The sequence below is a fragment of the Paralichthys olivaceus genome, chromosome 15 (assembly GCF_024713975.1).
Source record: "Paralichthys olivaceus isolate ysfri-2021 chromosome 15, ASM2471397v2, whole genome shotgun sequence".
Lineage (NCBI taxonomy): Eukaryota > Metazoa > Chordata > Actinopteri > Pleuronectiformes > Paralichthyidae > Paralichthys > Paralichthys olivaceus.
The window spans coordinates 10642288-10665684 of NC_091107.1; the positions used below are offsets into that span (position 1 = coordinate 10642288).

At 40.5% G+C, this 23397-nt stretch overlaps 3 protein-coding genes across 6 annotated transcripts; all 3 read left to right on the forward strand.

The window, feature by feature from the left end:
- Positions 1–82: 82 nt before the first annotated feature.
- Positions 83–4878, forward strand: camlg (calcium modulating ligand). 2 transcript variants are annotated; one of them, XM_020086125.2, is made up of 4 exons: positions 83–405; positions 1043–1503; positions 1866–1931; positions 2445–4878. In XM_020086125.2, exons 1-4 carry the CDS (start codon positions 255–257, stop codon positions 2634–2636), a joined length of 870 nt encoding a protein of 289 aa, XP_019941684.2. In that variant the 5' UTR covers positions 83–254; the 3' UTR covers positions 2637–4878. The 2 variants fall into 2 exon arrangements, with proteins under 2 accessions (XP_019941684.2, XP_019941683.2); XM_020086124.2 differs by having other exon boundaries at positions 85–405; positions 1040–1503.
- Positions 4879–5995: 1117 nt separating this feature from the next.
- Positions 5996–16629, forward strand: ddx46 (DEAD (Asp-Glu-Ala-Asp) box polypeptide 46). Its single transcript, XM_020085849.2, has 23 exons — positions 5996–6173; positions 6394–6564; positions 7148–7270; positions 7610–7697; positions 7788–7956; positions 8219–8460; positions 8619–8729; positions 8841–9006; positions 9567–9687; positions 9974–10149; positions 10292–10413; positions 10519–10597; positions 11703–11785; positions 11972–12136; positions 12286–12448; positions 12650–12843; positions 13101–13238; positions 13430–13579; positions 13791–14021; positions 14273–14491; positions 15571–15715; positions 15836–15909; positions 16068–16629. The coding sequence occupies exons 1-23, from the start codon at positions 6157–6159 to the stop codon at positions 16113–16115; spliced, it is 3195 nt and encodes a 1064-aa protein (XP_019941408.2). The 5' UTR covers positions 5996–6156; the 3' UTR covers positions 16116–16629.
- A 1001-nt stretch (positions 16630–17630) lies between these two features.
- c15h5orf24 (chromosome 15 C5orf24 homolog) lies at positions 17631–21172 on the forward strand. Of its 3 annotated transcripts, none has more exons than XM_020085850.2 (2): positions 17631–17912; positions 19477–21172. In XM_020085850.2, the coding sequence occupies exon 2, from the start codon at positions 19480–19482 to the stop codon at positions 20083–20085; it is 606 nt and encodes a 201-aa protein (XP_019941409.1). In that variant the 5' UTR covers positions 17631–17912; positions 19477–19479; the 3' UTR covers positions 20086–21172. The 3 variants fall into 3 exon arrangements, with proteins under 3 accessions (XP_019941409.1, XP_019941410.1, XP_069395836.1); XM_020085851.2 differs by having other exon boundaries at positions 17773–17912; positions 19474–21172; XM_069539735.1 differs by lacking the exon at positions 17631–17912 and adding an exon at positions 18644–18873 and having other exon boundaries at positions 19474–21172.
- Positions 21173–23397: the final 2225 nt, after the last annotated feature.

Consider the following 23397-nt stretch of genomic DNA (forward strand, 5'->3'; position numbering starts at 1 on the left):
ACAGATCTGTCAGGCCTGTGTTTCCTGTGAGTCAACACCGAGGGACGATAACCCGCAGGAACCACCTCGTCATGCTCAACCTGACGTCATCACCGTGCGTCCTCTGTGGCTGCAGACCCCCTCTTGTCCATCCCGCGGTGTTTACCGTCTCATTCAGAGACCTGCGGCCTTTGTGTTGACCGCGGCGGACTGCTGGGTCGTTCCTTTGGCTCCACTGACAATAAACTGGTCGTTCGTCGCTGGTCTACTTCAACATGGAGTCCGGAGAGTCCGCGGAGGAGAAGACTGGTCCGGTGTCCGCGGCTCAGAGGAGAGCAGAGATCCGCAGGAGGAAGCTGCTCATGAACTCAGAGGACAGGATGAACAGGATCGTGGGCTTCACCAAGAACGAGTCTGAGATCAACGGTATGAAACAATATTAACATTAACGTCTGTTCTGCCTCCACCGGTTGTTGCAACCTGCGTCACCTGCTGTCGGAGCATCACGTCAGTCCACGAGCAGAGAACTGTCACATCATGTCCGTGTTTGTTTTGAATGTCTTTAACCGTGTTGGTGTGTAGCACATAGGTTCCAGCCTGGGATTCAAACCAGCAGCTCTCTGATTCCAGTGCTTCCTCACAGACCTGTTTGATTTCCAGTCAAACAGAAATTATATCAATTAAAAGAATCAATAGATCATTAAAGCAAATGTTCACAGATGTCTGGCTTCTATTTTTCTTTAATCAAGATATCAGTCAACATTGATAATCATCACATTAAATATCACATTACTTTCGTTTTTCTGCTTGACCAGTTTATATACTAGTTGATCTGGGATCAGATAAAAACAAGTTTGTCAGAGTTTTTTTTTTACATAGAAATAACACAAATTGGATTTAAGATTTAAAATTTCCTCATTAAAATACATGTTTTTAATTTACATTGATTTGAAACCAAGAAAAGCCGAGAAGTGTCACATTTAAAATTGGAATGTAAGTTTCCCTGATAAGTAACTTCAACAATTAAGTATGACATCACTGATGTTTCTAACTTCCTCAGCAGGAGCCTCTCGGCGTCCGACAGAACCTCGGTTCCACCTCGATCTTGACAGAACGGAGCAGTGGTCCTCTTCCGCATCTTCACAGAGGCCGTCCCCTTTCCTGCCGGAGGCTTCTGGGTTCGGCAGCCGCTCCCACAGCGCCACCCCAGAGAGGAGGGGCTCGCCCCTGCCAGACTGCAGTGAGCCACACGGAGGGTCCATAGAAGATGACATCATGGGGGTCCGGCAGAGACCCAGGGGGGAGCGGGCATCGGACGACATCAGTGGGTCCCCACGCAGGGGCCTCCAGAAGTACCTGTCTCGTTTCGATGATGCCATGAAACTGCGAGGTCAGCTGGCCAACGAGAAGCCGCCCCAGGACGGAGAGTCGGAGACAGAGGAGTTTGATCCCTTCAGAGTCTTCAGGCTCATCGGCAGCGTCCTCCTCGCCATCTTTGTCAGAGTGTTCGTCTGCAAGTATCTGGTGAGTCTGCTGCTGTCGACACCTTGTTGCTGTGACGACTATGTCGACTGTGACAATGGTAATTTAACATGATAGCAAATGACAACACAGACGCTAAAGGAATTTATGTGCATTGATAGATCCGTCACAAGTTACAACAGCTAACTAGTATCATCCACAGGTGACATTTAATATTTGTATTAATTGTTAGCTACCACCAGGCCACACTTACAGCAGATGCAGATGTTTTATCATCAGAATCAGATGTGCAGAGACAAATTCATGTTGCATTCAATGTGTTGTTGATGTTTCAATAATGATGAATCTGACTAACAGAAGTATTGTTGCTGCAGTGATGTGACTCATATTTTATTTCATTCTAGTCTATCTTTGCTCCATTTCTGACCCTTGAACTGGCCTACATGGGGTTGTCTAAGTACTTTCCAAAGGTGAGTTTGCTTTTGATGCCTTTTGTGTTATTTAATATGATATCAAACAGTGTTATTGAGATGCAGATTCTTTGGTTTTAGTGATGATGTCAAAGAAGTAATGATGGCTGTAGAGCTGTAGAGGCACTGGAAGGTTTATTTCTGAACTTTGGACTGTTTCCCCGTGCTCCCAGTCCTTATGGTGAACATGTCATCACATCAAACATCGATGTCGTGACATAAAGTTGTTAATCAAGCAGGAATGTGTGTCATTTTCTGTCTTTAGCTTTTCCAACACATGGGTTTGTTGCTTTGTCTGTTTTCCATATTGTCAATGAAAAATGATTGGTCCAATGCTGATGCTGATATAAGGGAGTACATTTTTTTTTAAGATATAAGATGTTTAGTTAAACCATAAAATTAATTATAAATAATCCATAATCAAAATCAAACAGGGTCTAACACTAAGAGAATTATCATTTAGTGCTGCCACGTGTTTCATAGTGTCTTTGCATCACACTCCTGTTTCTCCAGGTAGAGAAGAAGACCCAGACCACTGTGCTAACCGCTGCCCTGCTGCTGTCCGGCATCCCCGCTGAGGTCATCAACCGCTCCATGGATACCTACAGGAGGATGGGCGATGTCTTTGCTGACCTATGCGTCTACTTCTTCACCTTCATCCTCTCCAACGAGATCCTGCTCCTCATTGGCTCAGAGACTCCCTGATGGAGGGGCAGGACCTCAGTAACCCAACCCTCCTTCTTGTTGACCCCTCCTTCCGTTCCCCATAGCAACAAGGCATGCTTATTTACGTCCTCTGGTGTGGGTTTGCTGTCGACAGTCTGAAAATGAATCCCTGCCTTCTTTTGACCGGGGTCGCCCATCAGCTGCATGAGAGCTCATCTCGACAGCACTTCAGACTTTCACCAAGGCTCAGCTACATGTTACCAGAGAGGCCAGCGTTTGTTACAGAGCTCCATGTTATTTCTGCTCGCCACAGACGCTGGAAACTTAACAACACTTTGTGTTTATAATGACCAGTATTATTTATTTTCAGGAAATGGTAAATGTCGCACTGAAAAGTGGAAGATAATTGGTCTTGCAAAGGGTTCATAGATTCCATCTAACTTTTGTTCACCTCACATGACTCTGACATTTCTGATCTTGATTCATCATCTCGATAAAAATACATCAAACATATTCTACATGTGTGGAAAACAAAATCTTTCAATATACTGAACCCCACGCTCACAGGTTATGTGTTGTGTTGCTGCTCTCTCTGGCAGGATTTGTCAGAATTGTGTAAAAAGAGGTTCACAGTGCAATTCCACTGAATGCAAAGAGAGAGTAATAAGAGAAACTGAATTATGCCTGAGTCCTTCTATAACCTAATAAATCTAAATGTGTTGCATAAGCTGGACAAGGTGTCATATTCTCAGCTGATAGAAACCTAATACTGGTGCCTGACCTTAAAACCAAATCTCTAACAACACTATGGATGCCTTTTTTACTCTTAGCTGTGCAGAGGGTTAGAAAGGTTGGGTTCAGTGCGTTTTCAGTTCACGACATTTAAAACCTAAATCTAAACTGTTACAAATGTTTATGTATTTGTTTTATTTATATTTTGATTCAGTCTAGTTCCTGAACCAACTGAAACACAAATGAATTGACCGCAACCCTGGAGATGAGAGGGTTACTGAGGATCTTGACCTGTTGTGACAGGCTGAATACAGTAGTGGGCTTAATACAGGTGGTTTACTGTTAACTTTATAATTACATGGAAGTTTAGGAACAGTTAAAAAAACATGTGCTATGAGATTAGTTTCAATACTCAGAACAACTGATTTCTGACTTTGTTCTCAGGATTCTGATCAAATCTTTGGATTATTTTGTCATTTTTGTCATTTTCTTCTGTGATTAATCTGAGGTTCTGTCATATTTTGAATTTCCTCTTTCCTGCTGAACATGCAACAACTAGCAGGAAACGCAGAGGTTCAGACTAACAGCTGCATGATTTTTCTGTTGAGAAAATAAAAGGTTGAGGAAGTAAAAACACCCCTGAAACATCTTAATGGATCTGAGTATCTAAGAACAAAAGGCTGGAGGGGACAAATTAAACAAATTAATTTAGTATGAATGGATCTAGAACATTTAATTTTCTCAATTGTTATTCTGAGGTCACAGAACGAGGAGGAGAAAGATTAAAAAGAACATGTTTGTAGCGTTGTCATCGTTCACGTTCAGGAGATGCTGAACTCTTCAAATCATCCATCCATGATGATTTGAACTGATGGATATGAATCCTTCATATTGGTGTTATGATGGACTTCCTCATGACTTTGGTTTAGGCCTTCTGTTGCGATCTCACCTTTTTTTAAAGGGGTCCAACTACAATAAGTATTTTATTTTGTTTAAAGTCAGAAGAAGCATTTCGCCCTTGTTATTTTTGCACGGCTTTAAAAGGCAGTAAACAGCATAAAGTGAACTGTTGGTAATGAAATGTAGGATTGACGGGAATGTGTGGGGGTTTACTGGGAACCGCTGTCAGTGCAGCTTCAGTGGGAGTTTGTGCGCTTATATGTATCAATTAATTCATTGGTGACGTGTCGTGCTTCGCTTCCTTCAGGCCTCATTCATATATGGTACATACTTTATATACAGTGTACTCTCTGTGTTTGTGCTGTTGATGTTCTTTCTGAATACTTTTTATTTCATCCTAATTGATTTATTAATGTGAATATTTGTTTTTCATGTAAATTAATTGATGTGATTTACCGTATCTTACTACTTGTCTAAGTTACTTGACTGATTTTGATAATGTTTACAGAACAACTGTTAAAATGGCTTTTACATATTTGAACGTAACAAATTCAGTGTTGACATGATTTCAACAGTTTCTGCTTCAATAAAATACATAGGATGAAAAACTGGACCGTTCTTAACAAATAAATACAACTTGTGGGACAAACTTAAGACTCTAACTTCTCAATATGTATTAAACTGTTTTATGTAGCAGGGATGTGCATGTTAATAAACATGATGAGATGAGGGTATTTAGATAAATAACTTTATTGAGCTCCAGAGGGAAATGAAACTGTCACAGCGACAGCCACATGTATCAAAATACAATAGAATATTTTGTTGGTTGCAATCTGCACCCTCACCACTAGATACCATTTAATCCCACACACTGCTACTTTACCATCATGCTATTGATTTTGTCTTGAGAAATTATTTCTCAGCCATATTTAGAGGAAGGCTGAAGGGCTACATATCACTGTAATTACCATTTTTAAGTGGTAAGTATAGATTATTTTATTACATGGACAATGCATTAACCAGTACATGATATGTGTATTACAGCAAGTTGTCTCTAATTATATACTGTATATATATAATTTTCTCTGCACATATAGCAGAGTAAAAAGTAAACTATTCCCCTCTGATATATGATAGAGGATAATGAATTATATCACAATATCCTGTAGATACAAGACTTAAGTATTAGAGATAAATTACATAACACCTCTTCAAGATCATATTAGAAGAGATCTTGGACGAGGTTTTTATTTGTCTTCCTCTACCCAGAGGCACAGGGGGGAGGGGAATAATAGAGCTAAGTATATTGATGTAAGACTATTTCAATTATTCAGTGTAAACATTCTCACACTGTAAATATTTGTTCTTGGTTTTACACTGAATGTGTTGGTTTTTATTCCATACAAAGTTTTCTATATATTTTTTAACATTTTGTTACACTTAAGTATTATTATTCCTACACTTCGGTATCGCATGTTACTTATTATTACTTACTGACGCCTATTTTGACTCTAATATTGCAAACTAATAAAGGATTATCTTATCTTGTCATCAAACAAGTGTCTAAATGAATAGTTTGTGGAAATGTTTATTTTATCCCAAAAAAATTCAGAGCCTCTCAAACTATTTTTTCTTACAAAGAACATGAATCATCAGACTGTTGATGGTCACACGCATGAGTTTACACTTGATGATTGACAGATTTCATAATTGATTAATTTTGGCATCAACTGTGTTATTCCTCTGACCTCCCACCAGAGGGGGGCGCCCTCCGTTGTTAAGTTTGTGAATTGAACTGTCGCACTTATCTGTCGCAGTTTTCTTACGCGCAGGTTCAAAGACACCAACAAGCATCCAGCGTTCATCGATCGTCACAATCCATGACCTGATTTCCCTTTTTAATCAGACTCAGCTCGGTGGAACAGCGATGGGACGTGAGTCGAGGTAAGTTACAAGGATCCGTTTCATTCTGCGTTTCCGTCTGTCGCTGCTTCAGCTGCTTTCATTCCCGTGGCTAACATTAGCATGCTAGCCGAGGCGCCCGTGTGTTGGTTATCGTTCAGTCTCCCGCAGCTGTGGAATATGAATTAAAGAAGTTTTCTAACATGTAGAGTTTTATCAACACTCTGCAGCTAACGTGACTTTTCTGCTGTTTGCTCCGCAGACACTACAGGAAGCGCTCAGCGTCCCGCGGACGCTCAGGCAGCCGATCGAAGAGCCGCTCTCCGGACAAGCGCTCCAAGAAAGACGACCGGGACCGAGACCGGAGCAGGAGGGAGAGGTCCCGGAGCAAGGACCGCCGCAGGACCCGGTCCAGAGACAGAAAGCGAGCTAGGTGGGTGTTCTTATGTAGTCTACCATACCTAAGTGTTGAAGACTACAGTTGTTCATAGTTGAATTTACAATTTAAAAGTCAGGTCTCTGTTTTATTTTATTCAGTCCATTTTATTTGTGATGAGATCTTTGATCACAGTTTGTACGATACTAGCATCATAAATGTTTTTCAGAGCTGTGCACTCCCACAAAATCCAGATGAGACTGAAGAGGAGACTCTGATGAGAATCATTGTTGCCTAGCGCCATTAAAACTTCATTATTTCTACATAACAAAACTATATTCACCCCCTCACTACCTTTATGAATGTTTATGTTTGAAGATGGTTTAATTTAATGTGGGAAAACTAAAAGCTAAATCTAAAGTGGATTTGACCTTTATTGGGTTTTCAATGGCTGAATTTGTTACCACAAAACATATGGCATTAAAATAACTGTAGTTTATTTTAGGAGGGTTTGGATTTCTTTGCATGCACTTGTTTGAATTCCCTTTAGATAATGACATATCAGTTATTCTTGAAAGAGAGACCTTTTCCCCTCTGGTCATTTCTGTTTTTATGTCATATGATTGTGTTTGTTGTTCAGGCGATCCAGGAGCAGAGACAGGAGGAGGTCCAGAAGCAGAGAAAGAAGGAGGTCAGGCAGCAGGAGCAGAGCCCGGAGGTCCAGATCTGTCAGCCCCAACAAGAGCAGAAGAACAGATGAAAAGTGAGACATGACATTAACTAAACAAAAGCCCAGAGAATCTTCAGGATACATTTGTGCAGCATACACAATCCAGCAGTACACACAGGGTCAAAAATAAAACATGTTTTTATCAGATAAACCTTGTTTAGTTAATGTCACCAGAACATGTGGATGACTTGTCCAGTCATTTTGATGGCATATCATTATGGGGGTTAGGGGTAGGATTTCTGTGGCGTGCAGATTTTCTCAAAATGAATCCAAACAATAATCCTAAATTAATCTAAATTGTTAATGTCTGGGCGTGAGGGTCACATTCACTACACTTTCTATTACTCTCTTTTGTTGTTATCTTCCATGCAGATCAAGGAGCAAGGAGGAGGACAACGTTGACCCTTTATCTGAAAAGAAAAAGGTTAAAGAGGAAAAAGAGGATGAAAAGGTTGAGGACGTAAGTTCTGCTTCAGTTCTTGCCAGTCAGTAAAATGTAACCACATAGTAGAAGGAAAATGTTACAGATATTTCTTTTGTGACTGTGCAGCAAGACTTTGACCAGAACAAGCTGGAGGAGGAGATGAGGAAGAGGAAGGAGCGGGTGGAGAAGTGGAGAATAGAGCAGAGGCAGAAGGCAATCGAAAGCATCGGAGAGATCAAGAAAGAACTGGAGGAGATGAAGCAGGGAAAGAAGTGGAGCCTCGAGGATGATGATGGTGAGGAAGCACAGTTTAAAGTAACCTGCAATATTTATAATTAATAATCATATGCTAGTTATTATCAACAACAATATGCAACCTGTTATTTTAAATTATAAAAGCATCATGTATCCAGTCACATTGGTAATTGTGCTTGATAAGAAGTTAAATAAAATAGGTAATAATGTATTAATCTACTTTTATCATTTAACTGATCACTTGATCAATACAGACCTTAGCTTTGGTGCTGCAGAGCCTAATGATTGACTCTTCATTTCAGACGATGACGAGGAGGGTTCAGCGCCTATGGAGGGAGACGATGATGAAGATGGAGAAGGGAAAGGGGATATGAAAGAGGAGATTAAGGAGGAGAAGAAAGAGGAGGAGGAGGAGGAGGAGAAGGAGACTCCCATGGAGCTGCAGGCTGAGGAGGATGACGTTGATCCTCTGGATGCCTACATGGAGGAAGTGAAACAGGAGGTCAAGAAATTCAACATGGGAGGAATGAAGGGAAATGATCAGGTGAGTGTGAGAGGGATTTTTCCTGAGGTGTCATCTTTGTTGTCCAGTGTTGTACGTCAACATCAGTTTGTCTCGCAGCATTCAGAGGTTTTCTTCATGGGTGTTTTCCTTTGCTGTTTTGTCAGATAATGATGTTTGTGTTTTTTCATCCCCAACAGAAAGGAGCAATGACAGTAACTAAAGTGGTGACTGTTGTGAAAACCAAGAAAGGACCTCACACTCACAAGAAGAAGGGTGAGCTGATGGAGAATGACCAGGATGCCATGGAGGTTAGTTTTTTCCCCAGTTAATGATTTTTATTTGTTAGGATGTCACATGAACAGTAATTAAACCTGCTTTTCTGTTGTGAGAATGAATTTTTCTGCAATTGTGTTTGACAGTACTCATCAGAGGAAGAGGAGGTGGATCTGCAAACAGCTCTGACAGGGTTCCAGACCAAACAAAGGAAAGTCCTGGAGCCTGTTGACCACGGGAAGATCCAGTACGAGTCATACCGTAAAAACTTCTATGTGGAGGTGCCTGAGCTGGCCAAGATGACTCAAGAAGGTCAGTAAACAGGAAAATGGGAATCAATCATCATTTCAGTTTGGATCCCATCACAGAGATTAAATTAAAAACTGCCACACATCCCCTACCCTATTGTACATCAATGATTTAAATGTAAGGCTGCATCTAACATCATTGTAATACAAATGTAAATTTAGCTATATGCAGCCATATGACCGCTTCTGCTTAGTTTACCATAACACAATTTTCAGACATGACCTGCAGGTAAATTCTGGTGAACTGGGTCTGGAGTTTACCCAGAGTCTGCCTTTCACACATTCACAAGTGTTGGGGCCCCTTATGTGCATGACACCGCTTTTCACCGGGAGATATCGGTTTTCTTTTTGGTTTTTTAACAACAAAGTGTTGAAAGTCCGAAGATATTCTGGAGCCTCTCACTCGGACATTTTATCAGGCTGTTAATCTAGCAAATACTATACATACATATTCCCTGAGAAGTTTAACTGCTCCTTTATCAGATTATACACATGTATTTGTCTTTATCTAATCCCTCAATGCTTATTTAACGCCTTTCTGTTTTGTGTTTTTAATTTCTACAGATGTAAATGCTTACAGGTTGGACCTGGAAGGCATTATTGTTAAGGGGAAGGGGTGCCCCAAACCCATCAAGACCTGGGTGCAGTGTGGGGTATCAATGAAGATCCTGAATGCTATGAAGAAGTGAGTCTGATTGGTGGTGATGGTTGTGATGCAACATTCTGGAGGCAATATCAATGGTGATCACATTCAGTCAAAGATAGTTAGGCCGTCATCTTGTGTTTAAATGGCCTGAGCTCAGATTTGTGTTCATGTGCAATGAGTAACTTCCGTTTAAAAAAGGAAATAAATACATTCTTATTCAGCTGGATATGAATCACTCTTATTACATGACTATTCAGACTTGATTCTTTATGAATCAACACCAACAGTTTGTATTTGTGTTAATTTCTTTCCCAAATGTACCTAGGCACAGCTATGAGAAGCCCACCCCCATCCAGGCCCAGGCCATCCCTGCCATCATGTCCGGCCGAGACCTCATTGGCATCGCTAAGACCGGCAGTGGGAAAACCATAGCCTTCCTGTTGCCCATGTTCCGACATATAATGGACCAGAGGCCCCTGGAAGAGTCTGAGGGACCCATCTGTAAGTCATTCACGTCAATTTCACTTTTGATGATATACTTGGTAAATATGTTCCATCAAAGTTATTAAATATGGTGGAAAATTAGCGCTCGTTTTAAAACATGTTCTCTATTCTCATCCTGCATCCCCACCCCCTCCCATAGCTATAATCATGACTCCGACCAGAGAGTTGGCTCTGCAGATCACCAAGGAGTGCAAGAAGTTCTCCAAGTCGCTGGGGCTCAGGGTAGTGTGTGTTTATGGAGGCACTGGCATCAGCGAACAGGTAAACTTATTTTGAGCAAACAAAATTTGCAACAAACACTGCATCCTGCATTGCTGTTACTACCTGAACATGATATTAATAATGTCATTTGTGGTTGGGTTGCAGATTGCTGAGCTGAAGAGAGGAGCTGAGATCATAGTGTGTACACCAGGAAGAATGATTGACATGTTGGGGGCCAACAGTGGTGAGTTCATAAACTTTTTTTATTTTGATGAGACGTTGATGCAAACACCTTTTGATGCCTTGTGAACATTTAGTTAATTACCTTGCATGGAATTAATGTTACAAAATGATGAAGCACATAATGATCTAAGTCAGTACCACTTACTAAACTGTTGCACCATTTGACCACCTCTGGAATCAGTCATATCTACAAGACTTTGATGTGTCCTGAAGATCAGGGCAAGTACAGGTAGGTGAACCTGGTGCTGCCTCCATGGTTATTCAGTCTCGAAGCCAGGATGACCATAATATATGATATCTGTATCGTAATATGGATATAGGTAATTTATTATTTGAAACGGAAATAGTCTGAATGCTCAATCAGGGTTCTACAGTGTTGTTTTTAAAGTAGGCCTACAGATACTCTAATAATTCTTTTTTATATAACTGCTTAGTTACACATGTGCAGCTTCATATTCAAAGCACAAAGATTTTCATGCATTCATAATACCTCATCTGTCTCTTTGAAAATTTTGTTTCAAGGTTGATGAGGTTTCTGAAAAAAACGACCATTGTAGAGCCCTGTGAAGCTCTGACTATTCATATAAAACTGGGAATAAAGGCTGGGAATGTTTTCAGACGGTAGCAACTCTTGTATTTGCTGACACTTTAATTGTGCTTTATGTTGATGGTTGTAAAAGGGGTTTTTGTGGCTTCCACACATGCGAGGTAATCTGTAATATGTTTCCCTTGTAGGTGAAAAGGCGCTTGGTCAGATAATTCTTGATGGGGCTCCATCTCATGTATTGTATCTTGAGGCTGTTTTCTGACTTTTACAGGTCCCTCATGCCCCTGAGATGGTACGCAAGACCAGAGACAGCAAAAAAATATTATCATTATAAATAAAATTTAAATCCTGGCCACTTGAAATTAGACCACTGAAGAGTGTGTTGAAGTTAAGATGACTTGTTTTCTTGTGAAATAATGTGAACAGCTATATCCAGCAAAAGGTTTTCTGTGTTTATTTAATTACTTTCACGTGTTCTGAAGAAGACAGAATGTGAATGAGGACTGACTTTTCTGCAAGTTAACTTTTTTTCTCCATGCCCGTCTCCGTTGGTGTATAGGTCGAGTCACCAACCTGCGAAGAGTTACATATGTGGTGTTGGATGAAGCAGACAGGATGTTTGACATGGGCTTCGAGCCGCAGGTGGGTGTCTTTTATATTTATACTGTGGCCTACGTGGCCTCTCCATAATGTTTTTGTCTGTTGCTGTGTGTCAGTGTTTGGTGGCCTCAACAAAGCAGGAACTGTTTCCGATATTTTTTTCGTTAGCCCAAAAAAGGAATTGATAAAATTCACAAACCTCCATGTGTCCTCTTTTCCCTCCACCAGGTCATGCGTATAGTGGACAATGTGCGCCCAGACCGCCAGACAGTCATGTTTTCAGCCACCTTCCCCAGAGCCATGGAGGCACTGGCTCGCAGGATCCTGATAAAGCCTCTTGAGGTCCAGGTGGGAGGCCGCAGTGTCGTCTGCTCAGATGTGGAACAACATGTGGTAAAACATCTACATTTCATCTCTTTCTCTAAATGGAAAGTGTTTCTTTAAAAAATAAATTTTGGTTATTTGGTGTCCTTTTTTAAAATTCACACTGGTAACCCATCAGAGCTCTCACTTGTCACTGACTTCCTTCTTTGTGTCTGTAGCTGGTGATTGATGAGGACAAGAAGTTCCTGAAGCTGCTGGAGATTCTGGGTCACTACCAGGAGAAGGGTTCAGTCATTATCTTCGTGGACAAACAGGAGCATGCAGACGGGCTGCTGAAAGACCTGATGAAAGCCTCGTACCCATGCATGTCACTGCATGGAGGTCAGCCACTGATTACATTTATTTGTTTTTAAATATTTTCTGATAGAAATACAGGATTCCAAACCGAAATTAAACTGCAATATATGTGAAGGAATTAAAGAATACTCTGATCTGTTGTTGCAACAGTTGAATTAGCGACAGTTGATTTCTGATCTTGGATTACCTCGAGAAGTAAATGTCCTTTCCTTGGCTCCTCTGTAGGAATTGACCAGTACGACAGAGACAGCATCATCAATGACTTCAAGAACGGGGCTTGTCGCCTCATGGTGGCCACCTCTGTGGCAGCCAGAGGCCTGGACGTCAAGCAGCTGATCCTGGTGGTCAATTACAATTGTCCCAACCACTATGAGGACTATGTCCACAGGGCTGGGCGCACGGGCAGAGCCGGTAACAAGGTCAGTCACCTGAAAGGGGTTGTAACTTTACAAATCAGTGAGAAAAGTTGCATGAAGCTTAATCTGCTCGCAGAATCTCTAACTGGTAGTTGCATTGTGGGCAATGTAGGCACAAGGTTTTGACAATGAAGAAGAACATATGGAGTAATGATTATGTTATCTCTGCTTCTGTGGTGTTTTTAAACAGAATCAAAATCTCGACATGTTTTTTTTTCTACATCTTGCGCTCTCTCTCTCTCTCTCTCTCGCTCTCTCAGGGATACGCTTACACCTTCATCACACAGGACCAGGTTCGCTATGCTGGGGACATCATCAAAGCATTGGAGCTCTCAGGTTCTCCTGTCCCACCGGAGCTGGAGCAGCTCTGGGCCTCCTTCAAAGACCAACAGAAAGCGGTAAGATGAGGGAAAGAGGAATATCGTTAAACCTTTAAGAGTGTGTGTGTTTGCAACAAAGCTACATTCAATCTTAAAGCACAAACCTGAAATTTGTGACAGTCTTATAAAAATCAAATATCAATGTCACCATTAAATTCACAGCATCACTTTGATATTTTTTCTATTTTCCATCTTTTTCATCCAAACAGGAGGGTAAGATCATTAAGAGCAGCAGCGGCTTCTCAGGAAAAGGCTTCAAGTTTGATGAGACGGAACATGCTCTGGCCAATGAGAGAAAGAAGCTGCAGAAAGCTGCTCTCGGCCTGCAGGACTCTGATGATGAGGACGGAGCCCTGGATGTGAGTGACCTTTTAAATTTCATTGTTTAATTCATGATCTAAAATGTTGATGTGTTTATGGAACTAATTGTCTGACTCATCTGTTTCTCTGAATCATACTGAAGATGTTATCCATGTGCTGTCTTCCCCCTATAAGTACATAATCATTACCGATTAACCAATAACAAGGCCAACCCCACTCAATCGTCCCCTTACTTTCCCCCCTCCTCAGATTGAGGAGCAGATAGAGAGTATGTTCAACTCCAAGAAGAGGGTGAAGGATCTCTCTGCTCCCGGGGCGGCCACCGGTCCTGCAGGAGCAGTGTCCAACACCGCAGTTGCCAGTGGAGGGGGGATGCCAGGCCTTGGACCCACGTCTGCTGGAAACATCCAGAAACTGGAGATGGCAAAGAGGCTGGCGCTCAAGATCAATGCTCAGAAAAACCTGGGAGCCGAGGCTCAGGTATGTCAAGTAGATACTACAGAAAATAACTATAATATTTCATTTCAATATAGACAATTGTACTGATAATCGTCCCATCTGTGGTCAACTCCTCATCTCTTCATCTAATGTTTCTTTTTTGTTCATTTTCTATTTTTCATTTCACGTTTCTTTCATAGTTTTTATATCATTTCATTAGTTTGTATGCATCATGTTTTTTGTCAAGATTGTTTTTCAATCAAAAATACCAAACATGCCCTTTCTTTGTACAGGACGTGATGCAACAGGCCACGAACGCCATCCTGCGGGGCGGCACCATCATGACGCCCTCTGTGTCGGCCAAGACCATCGCGGAGCAGCTGGCAGAGAAGATCAATGCCAAGCTGAACTACACGCCCGTGGAGAAGCTGGAGGAGGAGCGGCAGGCGGCTGAACAGGCAGAGACCGTCAAGAGATATGAAGAGGAGCTGGAGATCAACGACTTCCCTCAGGTCAGCAACACACAGTGCAGAGCCCTGCTGAAATATTCTGCACATTTCTCTTCATTATGGGCTTTCATTTCACAAGAGTATGGGCTATCACTGAGTACTAAGTGACTGTAGTTATGTCCAGTCACATGCAACTTGCACAGGAGAAAGAAATAAGTGATGGAAATATAGATTTTATTTCACTTAATACATTTTGTTTAGTGCATAGTTCCACATTACTTCATCTTTAATCATTTGTGCGTCATTATTTGTTTTAAACTTCTAAGTTTCTTTAAAGCCCCTGAGAAGTTATCATAGTAATTTAACAAACCCCTGAAAATCTTGCCTTTGTTGATCTTAAGTGGTTTTATCTTGCTACTGTGAAATACTGGTGTGGATGATGGGTGTGTGTACCTGACCCGAGCCTGTTTTTAAACATTTGGGTTTGGATTGCTTGTGTTTGCTGGGCTGGACACAAAAAGACGGAATGCCGGCCGGGTTCAGTTCGGGCTGGGGTAGTTTTCCCTCTGACTAGGGCTCGGGTGGGTTTGGACACAAAAATTTGGGTGTAAGACAGCACATGTGCAGCACCACACCCAAATACACTCATTTAAATAAGCCTCATTTGTTTCATTAGTGCAGAGTAGAATTCAATTCAATTCAATTTTATTTATATAGCGCCAATTCATAATTTACATTATCTCAAGGCACTTTACATTTAAAGGTCAAGACCTTAAAACAATATTAACATAGAGAAACCCAACAGTTCCCACAATGAGCAAGCACAGGCGACTGTGGAGAGGAAAAACTCCCTCATTAACAGGGAGAAACCTCTGGCAGAACCAGGCTCAATGTGGGCGGTCATCAGAATGGGCTCAAGCTTTCAGCAAGAGAGGGAAATAAAACAGTTACAGCCTGAGACTTGTTGAAGAAGTGATTATTTAAGAAACTCTGCTTTGTGTTTTCATGCTGATTAAAAATAAAACAGCTAAAGATTTTAAATATGTTTTTATTAAAAACTCAGAGTAGTTGGTATCATCCACTGGAACAAATAAATAAATAAAAGTATTTAATATAATATTCCTTATTCTGTTCTTCTCCAGACGGCCAGGTGGAAGGTCACATCTAAAGAAGCTCTGCAGAGGATTGGTGAATACTCTGAAGCTGCCATCACCATCAGAGGAACCTATTTCCCTCCAGGCAAAGAGCCCAAGGAGGGAGAACGCAAGATCTATCTGGCTATTGAGAGTATGTGTTGGGAAAATAATATCTCACTCCTAATTTTATCCATCTCTTGAATATTAAGTGTTTTCCTGGTGTTAGATAAATGCACGTATACTGTATATTAATGTTATGTTTGTTTTCCAGGTGCTAATGAGCTGGCTGTGCAGAAAGCCAAAACAGAGATTACTCGGTTAATCAAGGAAGAACTCATCAGATTAGTAAGTATCTTTTGCTGCTTGAAATCAAAATCCAGTAGTGGACATCAGGTTGATATCATCTTAAATAGGAGCCTTTTCCTAGTGCTTAAATGTTTGAGTTTGTTCCCTGTATGTGTCATTGAAAATATGTTTCTTATCGTCTTTTCTTTTCCTTCTAGCAAAATTCCTACCAGCCGACGAGCAAAGGCCGATACAAAGTGTTGTAGAGGAGAAACCAAGGCCTGTTGGAATGTCCATTTCTCCACTGTCTCCTGTCATCTCTCTTGTCTCATCAGATTGGTTGAAGAATGTTTTATTCTATATTTTTAATAATGGCAAGTTTAGTGTATGTGTGTTTCTATTTTTCATCTGTTTCCTCCTAAAGCTGTTTTCAGACCTGAACTCCAGAGTATGACATTTTCCGGAGGCTTTCTTGCTGTACAATCACATGGGCTCACCCGGACATTTTATTTGCGGGGCCATTTGGAATTTTTTTTAGATTTCAGGAGCAAATGACTCTGACATTTGAGTTCTCACATACAGCCCCTGTGGAAAATGTCCGAACTTCAGTGCAGGTCTGAAGGCAGCTTTAGTTTCCAGTAATTTTTCATGAAAAAACAAATACCAAAATGTGATGCTGTTTTCACCTTCAGTGTCATCAAACCACCAGGATTCAACAACAAGCTAAATACAACATGTCTATAAATATTAGACAAAACCTGACGTTAATAAGGAAGTATACTTTTTAGTTTTTGTTTTATTTCCATTTCTCAATATTACCCACATCGACAAAACAATCAACAAACATATTTACTCCATACATTTAACAAACAAGCTCATTCTCAGTATTTTCATATTTGATCAAGTTTTTAAGGATATATTCAATCTAAATAAACAAATATACATCGTATATAATCATGTACCACATCTCTACTGAGTAATCCCACATTTTATCCTTCATCAGCAAAATTTAAGTCACAACATCCTTTACATTCATTCTTTGTCTCTGACAAAAAAAACCAAGAAACTTAAAACCAATCAAATCCAACCAACCTACAATCAAATTTGAATATAAAAGCCATTTTTCATGCACAGAATACTTTTCTCCATACATTTCCAAATTGTGTTGATTTGTTCTTTTCATGACTATTATCTATGTTTAAATAGTAACACATTTCTGTCTTCCACTACACTAATGTAAAGGGGGCTGTGGACTTCATATGTTTAAGTTTCAGATAGGAAGTAAACTTGATGTGTGCAGCTGTTGATGAGAGACTATCAGGGGCAGGTTAGGAAAAGCCAAAAACAAGGAAAAATCCCTTTGTTTAAAGTACATTTTGAGGGATGATATAAAAACAGACAACACAGTTTCAGGTCTGATTTCCTTACCTGAATGTGCACCTTAGTGAACCAGGTATTTCTGTGTATGGATGATGGACATATAATTAGTCTCTCAGTGTAAATTGTGACCCCTTTATAGCCCCTGATTTAGAAAACTGCTAGATCTGTCTCTGGATATTGTACATTCTTAATTTTTCCATAGGCTCCCATGTGTTTATTATTGTGGGCAGTGCAGCTGGACTATGTCTCAGCGTAGGAACAATAAAACATTTTTAAAAAGCAGTGTTAGTTGGATTAGAGCAGTGTGTTGGATGCAGATGTTCAGTTCAGAGGATGTCAGAGTGAAAACAGCTGCTTCTGGAGGGGAAGGAGGAAAACCCGCTGTGCGCATGCGCAGACTGCGCTCCTCCGTCTTATTAATTTTTAATGGAAAATGGCTGCGTTTCTTATCCAAACCTCTGGAGCTGGGAAATAAAAAGCCCTTCGTCTTTGTGCACCGTCCCTTCTCTTCTTCTTCACCTTCTTCACACTGAGACCAGCCGGTTCCTTCACGTTGTGTGACCGACGTCCTGCGGAGAGAGGAGGAAGATTTCTGAGGGAAAATGGATCCGCTCACGCTTTGAGGGATGAAAGATCATTTTTCTCTTTAACCCTTTCTGCTCCCGGATCTGCGAACAATCGAGGTACAGTCACCTCAGTGCGAACACTATAAATACACGATCCATGGGTTTGTTAGTGTGTTCTTTCAAATAAAGCGTCAGTCAGGCCGGCAGCAGCCTTTATGGTCTAATGTTACACAGGAGCTGAAGTGACATGCAGGAGGTGTGTGTGTGTGTGTGTGTGTGTGTGTGTGTGTGTGTGTGTGTGTGTGTGTGTGTGTGTGTGTGTGTGTGTGTGTGTGTGTGTGTGTGTGTGTGTGTGTTCGTCTGGACGCAAAATGCTGAATCCCTGTTCATCCTTTTTGTGAATGGGTGTTACTACAGACAGACTGTGTGTGTGTGTGTGTGTGTGTGTGTGTGTGTGTGTGTGTGTGTGTGTGTGTGTGTGTGTGTGTGTGTGTGTGTGTGTAGTAGAGTCCACACCTCCACCCTGCATCCTCAGAATCCTCAGCATCAACAGACTACTTTTTAAAAACGATTTATTCACTCACATTAGTAAACAGCTCTGGATTGTGTAAGCTATATTTGTTTTCAGTGAAAACGTCTTTTGTGTGTTGACAGATTGTGGAATATCATCCTCCACTGTTTCCTTGTCTTCTGAATTCTTCTGTTTTTTACAATAATATTAATAATGAACTTTTATATGGCACCTTCCGTGTTTTGAAAGTTGCCATTTAAATTCAGTTTGTAAATAAACAAGAAGAATTGAAGGCAAACAACAGGAAGCAGTTAAAAGCAATTTGAAGATCACACAGCTTTAGAGCACCAGTACAAGAAGAACTATGGTACTCTGTAGAGCACATTGACTAATGCTGCCAAGACCAACAGCCCTGAAACTTAATCTAGCCCAACCAAACACACACTCATAGTTGTCAGTTCCCTCAACATGCTTGTTTTTTTTCCCATCAAGACCCATGAATGTTTCCCTGACAAAATGGTGAACAACGACAAACCGACGGGTGAAAACATAACCTCATTGGTGGAGGTAAAAACTAAAAGAAATAAAACCTTGTAAAATGATTCCAATTGTCTGTAAGGTTATTAAAAGTAAATAAATTAATACAAGTAAAAAGTTGAAGGTGAATTCAGACCCATAGTTCTGAGAGAGCACACCTAAAAAAAAACTATAAAAAAGCCCAGACAAGTCTAAACTGTTCAAAACTGTCTAAATTCAAAAAGCTGAAATAAACCAAAGAATGTTGGTGTAATGGATAGATTTCAAAACTTGGCTTGGTAAACTGCCTGACACAATAGAGTGAAAGTAAATTCAGAGCAGCAGATTCAGGAAGAAATTTCCAGCAACGAAACAATACAGACTTTCTTCAGGCCAATGTGTTAAAAACTCTGGACACACTTAGGTCTCAAACTTGGGACTTAACATTTTTATTTTCCATGTCAAATGCTGCCGTCTGCATATTTTATTGCAAAATTGAGGATGTTTCATCATCTGTTGACTTCAGTTCATTTACATTTTTACCTGGCACTGTAGAACCCACACAACAGCACTTGGTCTACACAGAGATATTCCTTCTTTTGTCCTTGTGTGTGATAATAACACACTCACAGCTTGATTTCCTCCTCCCAGCAGACGATGATGCGCCAGGTGACCAGCAGCGACTTCTGCATGACCAGCCGGCCCTCGTGCCTCGCAGAGGACGGCCACCACCCCGCCTCCCACTTCGACCTGTGCGCCTCCCAGTCCAACAAGTTCTACCCTCCTCCCCCGTCGTCGTCCCTTCAGATGACCCTGACGCCCATGGTCTTACCCGCCCAGAGCCACAAGCCCATGGTGTGCCAGAGACAGGAAGTGCTCGGGGGTAAGATACCAGGCATTAAAAGCACTGATCAAACGCCAGATGACACCAAGAAGAAGAGCAAGGCTGCGGGGAAGACGGGCAGGCGTGGGAGGCCTTTGGGAACCACCAAGCTGGCCGGGTACAGAACCAGCACGGGTCGACCACTCGGCACCACCAGAGCTGCTGGTTTCAAGACGAGCCCCGGGAGACCACTGGGTACTACCAGAGCGGCGGGGTACAAGGTCAGCCCCGGTCGGCCCCCTGGCAGCATCAAGGGCTTCTCTCGCCTCAACAAACTGGCTTATGGTAGCACCTGCAGCGGAGCGGCTTTCCCCTATCCACTGCCGCACAAAGAAATTCTCTGTGAACCTTCCTGCAAAGAGAAGACGGCAAACGAGTGAAGGCTCTGTTTCTGCTCCCCCCAGCCATCAGTGGAATAAGAGATGCATGTGTACAGGTTGACAGATGTTGGTGGGTGTGACTGTAATCTTTTCCAGTCTGCTGTGACTGAGACGAGATGATTTTCTATGATTCGTGCTGGTGTCATCTGTGTGCCTGCCACTTGATATGTCACTGTTACTTTTACAGTGCTACTGCTGGAGCTCTATAAGCTGTGGAAGGTTTAACTACTCGACACTGTTTCTGTCATCATGGGGGAAAAGTGACTCCAGATGTTCATTGAGCAAGGTGCTTTTATCTTAGTAACGACTGTAGTGGTTATTCACTAGTTTAATTTACATTTTAACATCAACAGATTGTTGAAGCATCCATTTTAAAATGTTTATTACAAGTGTGTGAACTTTCCTGGGATGTTTACAGCACAAAACAAGGACTAATTGACTTTCTGTTATTGTCATACTACAGTTTAAATATCATATCAGCTTATGATGGACAGTCGATCAAACAATAGGAAAGAATTAAGGAGAGGGACGAGTATGTTGTTTTTACAGATGGAAGGTTTGTTGGAAATCTGGTCTTTTGTGTCACATTTGTAAAATCAAATCAAATATTTAATCTATGTCAGTTAAATCTTACAGAGGAACAGTTTGGGGTGAAGTGTGTTGCTCAATGGCACTGCAATAGATAATCAGGCACCTAAAACTGAAATAGCTAATACAACCTTTTCCGGTCAACCAAACAAATACTCCTGCTAATAAACTCGCTCATCACTGTTCACTCTCTAAAGGTCAAGCCACTAAATGTTACTTGCATGCAAATGTTTTTAAAGCAGCTGAAAGTCACAGATTCTTTGATCCAACGTTTTCACTCAAGAGTATCAAACTAAAAATGCAGAGACTCACTTTACCTCCTGCTTTTAAATACAACCTGCTACAGAGTGGACACTGTGCCCTGCGGTGGCCTCATCGGCTCATTAGTCCCCTTGGAAAAGTTTTGGTGTAATTGTGAATGAACAGTGTTGATATTTTCTGCTTGTCACTTCACAATAGTAAAAAATATGTAGTATTTCATCTTTGGTGACCAGACAGTTCGAAGCTCAGACTCACTGGTGGACTCACAGTCGAAATGAGAATTTGTCAGTGGACTCTCGGTTGAACTGTTCTATCTCGAGTGCCCTTGTCTCCTTACCAAGGGCTGGGTGCTGCTACACAAACCAAAATTACACATTTTTATAACAAAACCCCATTTTTCTTACCAGGACTTTTTCAAAAGCATCTGTGTCGGGTTTTTGTTTCATCTCAAAGTAGCAAAACAAATACTTTGCTCAATTCAATACACCAAAAAATATCATGTCATATGTTCTCAGTGAGAAAGTAATCAAGACTAAAAGTCTAAACCTATATTCAGTCTCAACTGTCAAAACCTGATGATTTTTGTTGCTACAGAAACATTTTGTTTGGTTTTTACTGTTGAAATTGTATGTTTAGCCTTATTTTTGTCCTAAAATGACAAAATAACATTTCAAAAACATTTATTTTGTGGTTGTCATCAAATCTGACTAAATTGTGTGTTCTTTGTCTTGTAAAGTCTGAACTTACACAACAAAAACCAATATAATCAGGTCAGCTTTGCCCTTTTGTGTCTTTTAATGCACACTGCTTTACATTTACTGGATGCTTTGCAAAGTCGTCTTGTCGGGAAAGTCGTCACCCAAAGATTTAAACCTAGTGTGCTACATCAAAACCATCAGTTGCATCATTTACTCTAAACAAGGATTAAAAAACTTAATTAAGCAGCAACATTAAAATACAAATAAAGATTTTAATTACCGTGAACAAATGACACCATCGCTATGAAAGCTCTCTGACATTACTGGTTTATATTCTGTGCTTTAACAAGTTGAGCTGCTAGTTTAAATTCCCTGGGATATCTGCATACAGGGGGCGCTGTTCCTCCAGAACGAGCCCAAACTCATAATTATCCAAAATGAAAAGGAAAACAATAATCAAAGGTTTAAGAATTTGGCAAGTGTGTGTTGACGTTTTTGTGTCTACATTACTTTTTTGCTTTAACCAGTCGCTTGCAAAATAATTGTATCAATTATTTTAATCAATCTGTCATTTAAAAAAAAAGATATAATTTAAAATAGTTATTTAAGATATAAAGTACATAATCATAACATTGTAAAGCACTTGAATCGGAAACGGATGTTTTTCTGAAATGTTGTAACATGAAAATATGTAGTTGAAACTACCTGATGGCCGAAATGAGGAAATTGAATTGTTTTATTGGTTTATTGGTCACATTATTTCACAGCATGCTCATTGCGTCGTAAATACAGTCAGTCACATGTAGTCAAATATAATTTTGATCTAAACTATTTACCACTGTAGGATTTTGTTCAGGAGTTTGATCTTAAAATTTGCCTGAAGAACATGCATTGGTATAATTCAGATGTTGGGAATTCAGATCCAGAGTGTGAAGGCATTTATTTAATTTGGTGCAATAATCTGTCGTATGTATATTGTACTGTGTAAACTTTGATACTACCACTTTATATTATTGTTGTATTTTGATACTGTTGTACAAGGCCTTTTATCACTTGTTAAGTTGACGTGTGTTTGTTTTAACAGGTTACTGATACGTTACATACAAACACTCTTTGCACCCTCTACCAAAGAATATGATGTTATCTAACTTTATTTGATCAAAGAAAATACTCCAATGTCTCACAAAGTAACCTGAGCATGAAAACTTCTGTATAAAATGTAAATGAAAACGCACGGGCCCACGAAAGATATTATGATTGTTTGGAATAATGCAAAAAGCTTTGAGTAATTACTGCGTCTAAAGCCTCGAAACACGCAGCTGGAATTGTTTTATGGACAGTCGATTGAAGGGATTGTAAATTTCAACACATTGACAATATAATTTCTCTTTTCATAGATTTCAGATGTAGCCACGTGTTTAATGTGTAACTGATCATTTTTTGTTGAGGTTCTGGCTGACGTGTTGCCTATTCCTGAGGTTTGTGTCTTCTTTTACAGTTTTAGTTTTAAATTCATTTGTTTTATATTTTTTAGATTCACACATTAAGATGCCTTTTTCACAGCAGATATTTTGACACAGATGTAAAAGTACATGCAGGCTATAGATAATAAAGTTAATGATGGTTTAGTTCTATTTGGCTGCTTGCTATTGTGCATGCTGGCTCACTGGCCTCCTGACACTTCAGTAGATCATCAATGTTGTTTGAAACACTTTGAGACCTGTCTGCTGTGAAAAAGGGCTTTTGTCTGTCTCAGTCATCTCCC